General features: G+C 41.7%; 1 protein-coding gene across 3 annotated transcripts in view; it reads left to right on the top strand.

The window, feature by feature from the left end:
* Positions 1 to 7261: 7261 nt before the first annotated feature.
* The window catches only part of LOC101846323 (caspase-9), a gene marked incomplete in the record, with an annotated part of 22145 nt that continues 16906 nt past the window's right edge, over positions 7262 to 12500 (top strand). The window contains 3 exon segments of one of the 3 annotated variants that reach the window (XM_013089969.2): positions 7262 to 7411; positions 10905 to 10961; positions 12392 to 12500. The exon segment at positions 12392 to 12500 is cut by the window's right edge and continues 110 nt beyond it. In XM_013089969.2, coding sequence (XP_012945423.1) covers positions 12470 to 12500 — 31 coding nt within the window. 3 annotated transcript variants of the gene reach the window in all.

Consider the following 12500-nt stretch of genomic DNA (forward strand, 5'->3'; position numbering starts at 1 on the left):
CCCCCCCACAAACCGACACTAGTTCAGTCATTTATGTATGTTGAGAACCGCTTTTTTCAAAACATTTCTTAAAGAAAAAAATGCTTATCAAACAAACGTAATGTCTAACGTTACCGGGCAAAAGTTATTTTTCAAAGGGAAAACTAGACTTTTATTGACCAAAATACTACTAAGAGTAGAACTATGTTTTTAGAAGAAAAAGACATGAACGTATTGACTCACTGAGCAGATTATGGAGACCTACAATTTACGGGACAACAATCCTGTGGCCGTTACAAAGTGAAACTTGAAATCCAAACCGAACTGAAATTAATTTTCACAATAGTAAAAGCAGCAGCAATAGTGGTAGTAGTAGCTACCGTAGCAGCAGCATCAGTAGCAGCAGCAGCAGCAGCAACTGCAAAAACTCAAGCAACAGCAGCAGAATATAAAAAGAGATATTCACATCTCCTTCATTATCGCTCCTAACATTGCCAAAATACATGTACATCGTTATTGATGGCAGCAAACAGTGTGCTATCTTTCTGTGATTTCTTGTGACATTATGATTATGTTCACCTCTCAAAACGTTTCCACGGCATGGTGATCATGTAGAAGATCACTTGAGACCACAACGATTTTGTGAGTTTTGTAGCATCCTATTTGGGCACACTTTGGATGAACAGAGAAAGCAGTCACAAATGTTTGTTTTAGAATGTATATGAATGAAGTGAATGTAAAACGATGTCATTCATGACTTATGTGGTCTTGCTAGTCTGATCATAGTCTAAGACGATACAATCAGCTACCAAGTTCTCAATATTATTATTGGGACAACACTTGTTACCAAAACGTTGGGCAAAATGATTTAGTCTGTGTAACCATTAAGACCAATATAGAAACTTACTTTCTTGTTGTTAAAGCCAATATTAAAAAATACCCCATCTATTTTGAATACAAGTCGAGATATAATTTGCAATTGGAGGACGTGGGATCGCCAGGTTTCAGAGGTAAAATAAGCCAGAAAATGGCTTCCAAAGTAAGTTAATTTCAATAGCTTGAGAGTCCTTGAAAACTTTTTTTTTTAATTACACATTTTGTGCTTTGTAATCAACGTTTTTGAGTCACGTTCACTTGGAAACGGGTTTTCATATGGACAAAAAAGGTGTTGATCTATATATTAGCTGGGAATCCGTTTGATGAACGGACTCAAAAGAATCGATCGCCAAGTCATTGTGGAAACAATGCGCTTATAATGGCGTCTTCGAAGACTGACTTTCTCAAGATTTGATCTAGATTCTAGATCTAAGTGAAACTAATAAAAAAAAAAGATTAAACTACAGTGACTTCAGACTCCTTAATATAACCGTCATCATCATCAATGCCTTTCACCCCTGGCAGGGTATAGGCCACATACAAGCTCCTTCCATTTATCTCTGTCCTGAGCCATCCTTCCAAGCTTGTTCCAAGTGAGCTTCATTTCTCTCATGTCCCTTTCCACGCATCTCCTCCATGTTTCCCGTGGCCTATCCCTGCCTCGTGCTCCCTGGGGGTTCCACTGCAGTGACTGTCTTGTGATGTTTCCGCTGGGCTTTCTTAAGGTGTGTCTCATCCATCGCCACTTTCTTAGTCCTATTTCTACTTCTATATCCTTTTGTCCTGTCCTTTCCCACAGCTCTTCATTTCTTATTCTATCCTGCCACTTAATTCTTAAAATACTCCTCATACATCTGTTGATGAAAGTCTGGACCTTATTTAGTACTGTCTTCGTTGTCTTCCAAGTTTCGCAGCCGTAGAGGAGCACAGACTTGACGTTGGAGTTAAAAAGTCGAATCTTGGTGCGCAGTGAGATGTTGCTTGCTTTCCAGACTTTTGATAATTGCTTGAAGGCTGACCTTGCCTTGGCGGTTCTTGCTTTAACATCTGCCTCGGTTCCACCTTTACCATCGATGACGCTTCCAAGGTAGGTAAAGGAGTCCACTTCTTCCAGGGGAGTGTCTTCCACTGTCACAGCAAGGTTTGAAACTTTTCCTAGCTTCACTACTTTTGACTTGCCTGGATGTATACGTAGGCCAACACTCCTTGATAGGCTGTTGAGTTCCTTGGTCTTTTCTTGCATCTGAGCATGTGTGTGTGAGAGAGCAGTGCAAGGTCATCGGCGAAGTCCAAGTCATCCAGCTGCTGCCAAGGGATCCACTGTATTCCATTACGTTTGCCTCTGGTGGCTTCTTTCATGACCCAGTCAATTGCCAGTAGGAAGAGAAAAGGTGAGAGCAAGCATACTTGTCGCACTCCTGTCTGTACCCGGAATGGTTCTGAGAGTTGTCCTTCGTGGAAGACTTGGCAGCTTGTTCCATCATAGGTGGCCTTCACGAGCTTGACGATTTTCTCAGGTATTCCAAAATGCCGCATGATTCTGAACCACCATAATTTTTTTTCCAAATCCCAAAGTTCAGTTGTTCGGAAGTTGCAGGCGACCAAAGTGATAAAATGTTACAAAGAATAAAAATATACAGATGTAACAAAGCAGGTGGCCGCCTCAATGGTTTAAATAGTGCGAGCCAATGAGGGAGTGTACAAAACTTACCTGCGTATCCTCCGATAGATGTTATCTGTCATAGCGGATGACAATTTTACGGAAATGGGTAATAATGGGGGGCGATAAGTGGCGAGTTGTTACGCTTCCACAGATAGGCAGACACCCTAACATTAAAGTTTCATGTAAAACTAGTATATGAAGAGACTGTTTTATGAGTTGGCGTTTCTGCAGTAAACTAACCTTCTTATGATGGAGCTGTACAGTGGTCCAGAGCTAAGTAGAAAAGTTATGAAACTGTCCCCCCCCCCTTGCCTTCCTCTCTCTCTTTCTCTCTCACACACACTCTCTCTTTCTCTCTTGTTCTCTCTCTCTCCCTCCCCTCTCTCCCCCCTCTCCCCCCTCTCCTTCCCTCCCCTCTCTCCCCCCTTCCTCCCCCCTCTCTCTATCTCTCGCCCTCCCCCTCTCCCCTCCCCCCTCTCTCTCTCTCTAAGTCTCCCTCTCTCTCTCTCCCCCCCCCCTCTCTCTCTCTCTCTCTCTTAGCTTTGGATGCCCCTAGTCTCACAGTTACCAAGTTATTCTGTGTCTACGGACGCCAATCTTTCAGCCCAGTGTGTCAGCCAAGACCAAGGCTACCTCTGCCTCTGCATCGAGTGCACGGACCCTACTTGTGGTGAAATGTTCACCTGTGTTCTTTTTTCCACGATCCTCGACGCATTTCCTTGAGGCGAAGGCTAGCATTACAACCTATTCCAGAAACTGAAAGTAGAACACATAGCATTATTCAGTCTAAATCAGTTCTGTATATTCTTGGTGCTCGTTGATTTCACTAGGAGAGAGAATATTATAGTGACAAATTCTGTTGCCATGTGATGGTTTATTGTTCTTTGGTGGGTGCCGAGAACTTCTGTGATAAGAAATATTTCCTGAAGCTGAAAGGATGTCAGCAGCAATTGTATTGTCTCCACTTTCCAGGAATGCCTTTGTGGCGACTAGGATGAATGGCGAATATTCGGAAATACACAATAGAAACACCTCTTGGAATTTTCGACATTTTTAAGCATAATCCTGATCGCTACTTTGATTAGTTTAAAGACAATTAGATCTACGTTTCTTAGACTAACAAATCAGATAATTTTTCAAAGCTTTGAAATCAAAGTTGTTCAAAACTCGTTGGGTATTGGTCAATCAGGTCGAGTGCTCCGGCCAGGTTTTTAGTTACAGAAACATTTTGACGCTCTCTTAGGCTTTCTATGCGTGTCATGGCTTCACCGTTTCGAGATTTGCTCCATCGGTGTCTGTGCTTAGTCGTGATCATCATTTAGATACTTGTTCAGGAAAATCTGGATCCTCTCTATGCAAGTCTGAGACGCGTTCCATGTCTCACTTCCATACAACAAGACAGACTTCAGATCTCAGTGGAAAATCCCCCGCTTTGTTCGACTGTGCCACTGTGAAGTAGAGTTTTACGTTCGTTTTTGATCTTCAACATATCGCTGCATTGTGTTAAATGTGCTATGATTTCCTTGATAAACAAAACAGATTATTGTTGAAGGCACGGACTTCCAAGTAGAACAGAACCCCTTGGGAATCGATATATCTGATCAAGTGTTCCAAGTCGTTAACCACAGAGACAGTTTGACGTTCTCTTCGGCTTTCTCGGCACATCATGGCGTCAACATTTCGAGATTTGCTCCAGCGGTGTTTGTGCTTAGTCGTGATCATCAGAAATAGTCCGGGCATCTTTGGCGATGAGCAAGTCCGCTACGTTCTGGCGTTTCCCAAACACACCGAGCACGCTGTGCCTTCTTTGGCCATGTCGCCCGTCTCTCCGGACTTTGTGGAGAACATCGAGGTCACCGTGACAGCGCCCCTACGTAGGACGTCATCCGGTGAAATAGACACTGGGGAGTATTCACACAGTTTTACGCCAGGCTCCAACCAACAATGGCTGCTTAACCTGGAGTATATGGTTCATTTCGATATTTCAGGCTTTGGGAAGAAGCAAGGCATCATTATAACTTCCACATCCCAGCTTGTTGTTCGAGCACAAAGCTTGAAAAGTCCCAGCGACAAATATCCACAAAACAGTGCAGGAGTTTTTGCTATACTGCCCATCAGTTTGTTATCGTGTGAGTATGTAGTGGTCACAGAATGTCCTTCTTCCATTTGTTTTCTCCTTGTCGTCAACGCCGAGGGGGCAAATGACGTCACTATTGAACTGAACCTGCACCCAGCACAAAGTGATATCACTTATAATAACAACGGGAACACCAGTATTTTGGTTCCGGGCAATCGTTGCGAGAATCGTTAGGCCCATTAGACGTTCTGCAAATCCTGGGAGATAGGATTGACCTCACTGGTACATGGGTCAGGGCACAGAGGAGGGTAGCGGTCATCACAGGAGCAGATTTCGGCTGTGTGTGGATACAGCAGGACTTGTGTAAACTTAGAGACATGGTGGTCGAGCAGTTGCCCCCTGTGTGCGCTTTGGGGCAAAACTATGTTTTAGTACCTTTCGCCAACGCCGGAATAAAATCTTTTTATAAAATTGGATACACTAGTCCCAGGACGACGTTTTCTGGCCTGGACCAGGCTGAGATAAACATGGCTACGTCCACAAATACTTCTACGTTCTTCACTTTGGAATTGGACAAAGACGTCACACAGCAAATCGGCAATGTTTTTCCACACATGTCAATTTGGTATCATTTATGGTCTCTCACGTTGTATCACATAGGCCTACCTTGGCGTTGAGGTGAGAATACGAAATCGCATGTAAACTGCAAGCTATCTTCTAAATACTAATTACAGACGGCCTGATCTTCAGTAACTTATTCTAAGTTTTAGGGGGGGGGGGGTTCATCAGAGTGCACCCTCCTTGGGTGAAAAGTGTAGGCCTACAACATATTATTGTGAAAAGGGGGGGGGGGTGGGTGTCATCTCGATGGAATGATAGAAGGTGTTGGTTGCTTGTTAGGGGTTTAACGTCGCTGTAAAGGCAAGATGCGGTACTGTAGACAGCTTTACTTTCGCGAGCATTTTAATTCCGTGAAAGTAAACTTAATAGCTTGCGAAAATAAAGTGTAAGCACTGTGGAAGCAGCAATGTCGACTCGTTTCCATGTTAGATAGAGCGAGCGAGCTATTTTTAGGTTCTCTACTAACATTAGAGAACGTAGACAACTTGTATAGGTTCTCTAACGTTAGAGAATGTATACCTTAACGTTGCGTGCAAAAATGTAAGAACAATACCACACAGCATAATAAAAACAGAGTTCATTTTTGGAATCAGCATGTCTAACTAAGCCTTGAGACTCTCGGGGAACCTCACTGGATGCGATGTTTAAACGTTAGCAAACATTTTGTTTTTCAGTTGCTAGTGATCGAGTTATTACTCAGGTCATCCTCTGTTCGTGTTGCGCGCAAATGACGCCAAAGCTGCTGCCTTTTTAGTCACTGCTCGAGCAGAATGGCGACTTGGTCAAAAGACGCCGTTCATTTCTTTATTGAGATGTGCATGCTCCATAAATTAATGTCTGTGGAAATCCAAAGACTACAGTAACAAATGAAGAGAGAGTCTAGGGTATGCAAATAATAAGGTTTCATTTGGCAAACAGTTTATTCAAAATGCAATCAAAGACTTTTGTGATAAAAAGCTAGGCCCAAAAAATCCCAAACAACATTCAAGAAAAAAACAACAAAAGTTATCAGTCGGGATCAACTGAGTAGGTCTATATATATATATATATATATATATATATATATATATTTCACTCCAGGAAGCCAGTCTTTTCAAAGTCCGTAAGAAGCCTGTTTTTCTTTCTTTTGTTAATTAAGTAACGGCACACAGAATGTGAACAAATGTTGCAAAGAGACATGGCAGCTTTCTGACGCTAGGAGATGAAATCTCAACAATCGTAATGGAAACAAAATTGGAGGATGGACTGGAACGTGTAAATACGCTACACAGTTCGATAAAACGGACAGTTCTTGCTAACAACGAGTCTGATACAATTTATGGTTGCGAGGTACCTTAACCGTGGCTTATGTCACCAGCCAGTATATGTACATGTAATTATAAAGCACTTGTCAGATCAACTGGCAGAAGTTCGGCCAAACATGATGATTCGAATCGGAATAATCGGGCAACTTGTTCACTAAAAATGTTGATCCATTAAAAATGGCCAAGTAAAGAAAGAAAGAAAGAAAGAAAGAAAGAAAGAAAGAAAGAAAGAAAGAAAGAAAGAAAGAGAGAAAGAAAGGAAGAAAGGGATCTAAAAGTAGACATATCCTATATACTTCTGGTGCGGTGGCGACCACCTTTGCATTACTTTTTTGAAGAAACTTCGCATTGTTTGAATCTCAAAATTATAAAAAGAGGCGCCAGTAGCACTCAATAATCCTTAGAACATGACGGAGCCGGGTGTTCATGATTTTGAACTAGTCCTTTAGACGATAAAATTGTAGGTTTCGGTTCCTTGTATCGATATTAAATACCCAGAACTGAGCCAATTGTTTCTTATTCTCTTTTTTTTTTTTTTTAAACTTGAACGTCTGCTTACCCCTTGCCTTTCATTAGGCCTAGATCTAGGACCCTATATATCTTTCTTTTCTTTAAAAAAATAAATAAATTCCAAAGCAAAGAAGTTTGTTGTGTAAAGCAAGGGCCCTAAAAACCGGAAATACGTATGAATACACAATCTAGGATTTCATTTCTATGGTTCACATCCTGGCAACATCCTGTGGGTTTCCCATTCCAGGAAGTGGTGACACAGTACACAGAATATTTTCTGGTTTCCCCAACAAAGTAACAAAGTGACTGCGGTGACTGCTGATCGGCTACGCCGAATGCTGGTGTCAGGCACTATTACTATTCCGGTCTGCATACGGAAGGGTAAGAAATGAATTCCCGAAGTTATTACCTTTCTGAATAATTCTTTGTGATTATTGCCAGTCACTGTGTCACAGATTTTGAAAGACCGACCATAGCCTAGGTCTATACAACCAACTGCCAACAGAGAATACAGAGCGCTTTCAATTTCAGTGCCAGCAACTGCAACTATTCTATTTCTACGACGGCTACAGGCACAGGCTACGGTATGAAGGCTAGAACTAGATATAATTCTAGATCTAGATTCTAGATCTAGATTTAGATTTTTGAATTCTAGATCTATATCTAGATCTAGATCTAGAAGTTAGACATGATAAGTCTAGATTTCTACTTGAAAATGAATGACAGTGATCACCTGTAGGCGCTTTTTCGGTAGTTCCCACCCCCCTTATTTGATTGAGCCTGACCTACATCTAGATCTATGTACGTTTGATTCGCGGCAAGCTAAGATATCAAACCTAACAACTGCAAAACATTAAATTGTGGTAAAATTCAGGGGGGCATGCCCCCCTGAAACCCCCCACGTTTTTATTAGGTCAGGGGGGCAAGCCCCCCTGAAACCCCCCTACTCTTGGGGCCAATACCAGCGAATAACAAATGCGGGGTGGCCACCTGTACCAGTAGATAGATCTAGATCTAGATCTAGATCTAGATCTAGGCCAACATTTAATAAAAAGTTTTAAACTTGATTTTACAGTGTGAGTGAGTGTTACGTGTGTCATTTGGACAAAAAATTCAAAATAACACCATCCCTAGATAGGGCCAAGATCTAGTTACGTAAGAGGCCTACTCAAACCAACTGTGATCATCAGTGATCAGTGTGTGCGATTTGGAAGTGTGTAGTAAGTGGCAATCTCCGGTTTTGGCCCCCGGAACTCGGGACTATTGATAGTAGGCCTTGATTCCTAGATCTAGTCTAGATCTAGAATCAATTTTGCCTAAATTTTTGGATTAGAGGGTTGCACTGGGGTTGTTTGCCATTATTGTATATAATAAAGCAAAAGTAAGAACTCCGTTTCTAAATGAAGAAGGATAATTTAATGATGAAAATAATATGAGGTCTGCCCTCTCTGGCTTCACTGACAAGACTAAATAAATCATAATGAGCATGAGTACATGTGATTGAAACAGGAAGGAGGAGTGAGTAAAGATCACTAAGATCAGACAATCTTTGTTGTGAGGGTAGATAAATAAAAGTACAATTACAGGGACATAATTCAACATGTTAATATAGGGACCAACAATCCAGGATTTATTGTTTCCCTTCTGTATATTGATAAAAGCAATCTAATAGTCTAACAGGGATTAGGGGCACTACTTGGATATGCGGTGGTCCCGACTTTTGTGACAGGGAAATATAGGCTAACCCACAGAAAGTCTAGAATCTAGTTTTGACCCTAATGACGATTGCTTCTGGTTCTAAGTCTAAACGATTACTTTTTGATTCGTATGCTGATATGGAGAGATAGCCTTTCTAACCTAATTGCAAAACATCGAATCGTGGTCAAATTCAGGGGGCCATGCCCCCCTGAAACCTCATGTTTTGTTTTTTTAAGTCAGGGGGGCAACCCCCCTTGCTTTGTGAAAAACAAGTGAAATTTTACTGCTCATTTTGTAGGGTAGATTTAGATCTAGGCTACTGATAAAACATAAAACTTTGATACCAACTATTCAAATCAGTATCGATATTTCAGTAGGCCTTCACAAAAGTCGGGACCACCATATATCAAGTGGTGCCGGATTAGGTATAGATATCTAAGTGTATCCATTTGACCCAAAACCGAACAATCCCAAGGTAATAAAGTAAATCTAGATCTAGATGTCTAGTTACATTTCTTGTAGGACAAGGCTAATAAAACATACATAAGGGAAATATTATAACATTTCAGAATTTAACTGTCAAACAACTTCTTTAGTTTGTTTCAAACAGATGTGCGATGTTTAGAACATGCAATTATCCTAGCTGTGCAGACTTTCTGTTCTTCTGTTGCACGCTTTGAGAGGGGTCTCAGACTGCGTGGAAAAATTGATGCCTTGTGTAGCCTGTACATAGATCATGTGTGTACAGTGTGGCTTTGCTGCCCAGTCAAGCAATGGTGGCACCAGAGTGGTTAGCCACAATTTGAAAGTAAGCTGTTTTATATTATACTAGCTGGGCCCCCTTTCGATGAAAGGAATCAAAAGAATTGATCGTCAAGTCATAATTGTGGAACAGTGCGCACAGCTAGTGAACGGAAACCTCTTGTTTATAATGGCGTCTTAGAAGACGGACTTTCCTAAAATTAGATCTAAACAAAACTAATGAAAAACTGAAAATTAAACTAGACCTACATGCAGTGACTTCAGGCTCTTCAATAAAAGTGTGCACCCTTTAAATGATTCTGAACCACTTTAATTTGGTCAAATTCGAAAGTTAAGTGGTTTAGAAGTTTTAGGGGGCCAAAGTGACGAACTTTCACAAATATAATAGGAGAGATGGTGGCAATATTTAAGTGTGGAATATTTTATTCACATTTTGGTTGGGTTCGGGTAATAATATAAGGGTTAGGGTTTAGGTTAGCCTTAGCACTAGTTAACCCTAACTATAGCAGGCCTAACTAGTGGTATAGCGAGCGCTTGTTACTGATTCGTTACCTGAGAGGGCAGAGGGTGTGCTTGAAAAACAAGTGGACCGCTTTGCGGAGAGTGCGGGTTAAAGGAATCACTAATTAACGGTCTGCTACAGTCCCGAGATATACTGCTGTTCACGGTGAGTTCGCCACATTGGGCGTTGGTGGGACCACAATTCGTTGACTAGGAGTGGCTGCGTGATCTATAGGCTAGACCTAGACCTTGCGATGCTTTGGCTATCGTAGTGTTGGAGCAAGCGCTCGACAGGTCTAGATCTAGGCCTACTGATTCATTACCGAATTGAGAAAGGAGCCTACTGGTTGTGGAAATCGCGCACCAAGGTATGATAAAATCAACATCGCACTGGAAATGTGCATTGTTTCTTGGAGATCGACACTCAAGGTGCTGGTGGAACTGGGCTTTGTGAATCGTGACATTATGATGAACGAGCCAGCCAAGATTAGCGTTGCTAGCTTAGCAAACTTATATGCTCGTTCATGGTATCACAAACGAGCTTCGTCTCGGGCAATGAATAATGAATCTTTACAGTGTACCGGTCACTTTCTGCCCGCCCACAGTCCAATACAGCAAGTGATTGGTTTATTTGCTTGTTATTTGTGGACAAGAGAAACATGTTCTCGTTTATTTGCTATTATTTTTTACTTTGCGGGCAGAGCTCAACACTAGACTAATAATAATCTTAACCCTCATTACCTTCATCCAACAAATATGATCAAACGACTTTTACAATGCCACAAAATCTTTATTCCCTAAAATATGGATGTTTTGGTAAACCATCTATAAATAAAAATCCACCCTAAGAACGCCAGTTTGAGCACAGTGCAATTAACTGATAATATATCTGAGCGTCTTTTCGTTCTACTAGATCTCAGTATTTCCTGACACTTGCAGTGACTTTCAGCGAAGTTAAGCCATGATGCTGGTAAGTACAAAAGGTTAGAGCTGTTACAAGAGAGGAATCACTAAAAAGGAGAGTTAAGGATGGCAGATGTTTGATTGGTGGTATCAGTGGCCTAGTGGTTAGGCTACTGGACTGGTAATCATGATGTTGTCAGTGGCCTAGTGGTTAGGCTACTGGACTGGTAATCATGATGTTGTCAGTGGCCTAGTGGTTAGGCTACTGGACTCGTAATCATGATGTTGTCGGTGGCCTAGTGGTTAGGCTACTGGACTCTTAATTCATGAGGTAGCGGCATTGGTGGTCTAGTGGTTAGGATACCGGACTCGTAACCGTGAGGTTGCAGGTTCGGGGGTTCGAGCCGCGGGCCCAATGTTGTGTCCTTGGGAAAGGCACTTTACACGAATTTTCCTCACTTCACCCAGGTGGGAATGGGTACGCGGCTATAGACAGCGAAAGATCTTGTCAGTATGTAAGTGTTTAAACGCCTATAAATGGCTGCTTGCATTGTATGCTTCCCAGGAAGTTAAGGTTGTTTCAGAATGCTTTCGGGTCTGCTGTGATAATAATATAGATTGTGAAGCGCATAGAGCTTGCTGTTGAGCGGGAATTTGCGCTATACAAATGCTTTATTATAATAGGAAAGATCAAGGAGCCAACCACATGAGAGCACCTGCCAACCTCCCACTATGTGCTGCTTTGCAAACCTTTCTTTGTGCTGGTGGGAGTGTAGGGAGAGAGGGTTGTTGGTCACTAGCAGTCGCTGAAATCTACACACTAGTTGTACACTTATCCTCCCAATCCTGCTTTTTCTTTCCTCGCTCTTACAATCGTCATTTTTCCTCTACTTCTTTTGTATGTTTGTCACACTCTTGTGACCTGTTATTTCCGGGGTGCCTTTCATGATAGTCAAAGCAGATTTTGTGCTGTTGATGTTAGAGAGGTGAGCAGAGTAAGTCTGATTCCCCGTTTGGACTTCTCTGTTGACATCCACCCTTTGGCGCTCATATGACCTTATGCAGTTGCGAGGGCTGTAAAACCTTACTAAAACAGACAATTTAGGCACTTATGGGAGCTCTACCGAGAAGGTGGATTGCCAAGGTGTTTTCGATTAGTACAAACACTTGTTCCTCTCTTATAGGCAAAAATGTGACAGAATACCATGCACAATTGCGTGCTGCTCTCAGGAGGTAACTTTCCCACAGTGTTCTCTCCAATGTAACGCTAGGACCAATGAGGAGTTTGTCACCCTCGTCTTTACAAAGTTGAATTTAGTATGAATTTCTTTTACTTCGTCTCATAATGTGACCAAATTGAAAGTGTGTATAATATACATCATGAAGAGAGAATCTTTCGTTCTTCTGTCATTTTAATGATGAAATAAACTTTTAAAACCAGTGTGAAATAGGAAGATACCATTTTACTTACATTTATTTATATTTCTCTTATCTCAGGGCCTTTTGACAGAGAAGTTTTTGTAGGATTTGAGAGACCACTGGTTTGATTACGGTGAGAGCTGGCGGACAGACACAATGGAGCAGCATCATAAAGAACTTATCCAGA

This window comes from Aplysia californica, unplaced genomic scaffold (genome assembly GCF_000002075.1).
Source record: "Aplysia californica isolate F4 #8 unplaced genomic scaffold, AplCal3.0 scaffold01094, whole genome shotgun sequence".
Lineage (NCBI taxonomy): Eukaryota > Metazoa > Mollusca > Gastropoda > Aplysiida > Aplysiidae > Aplysia > Aplysia californica.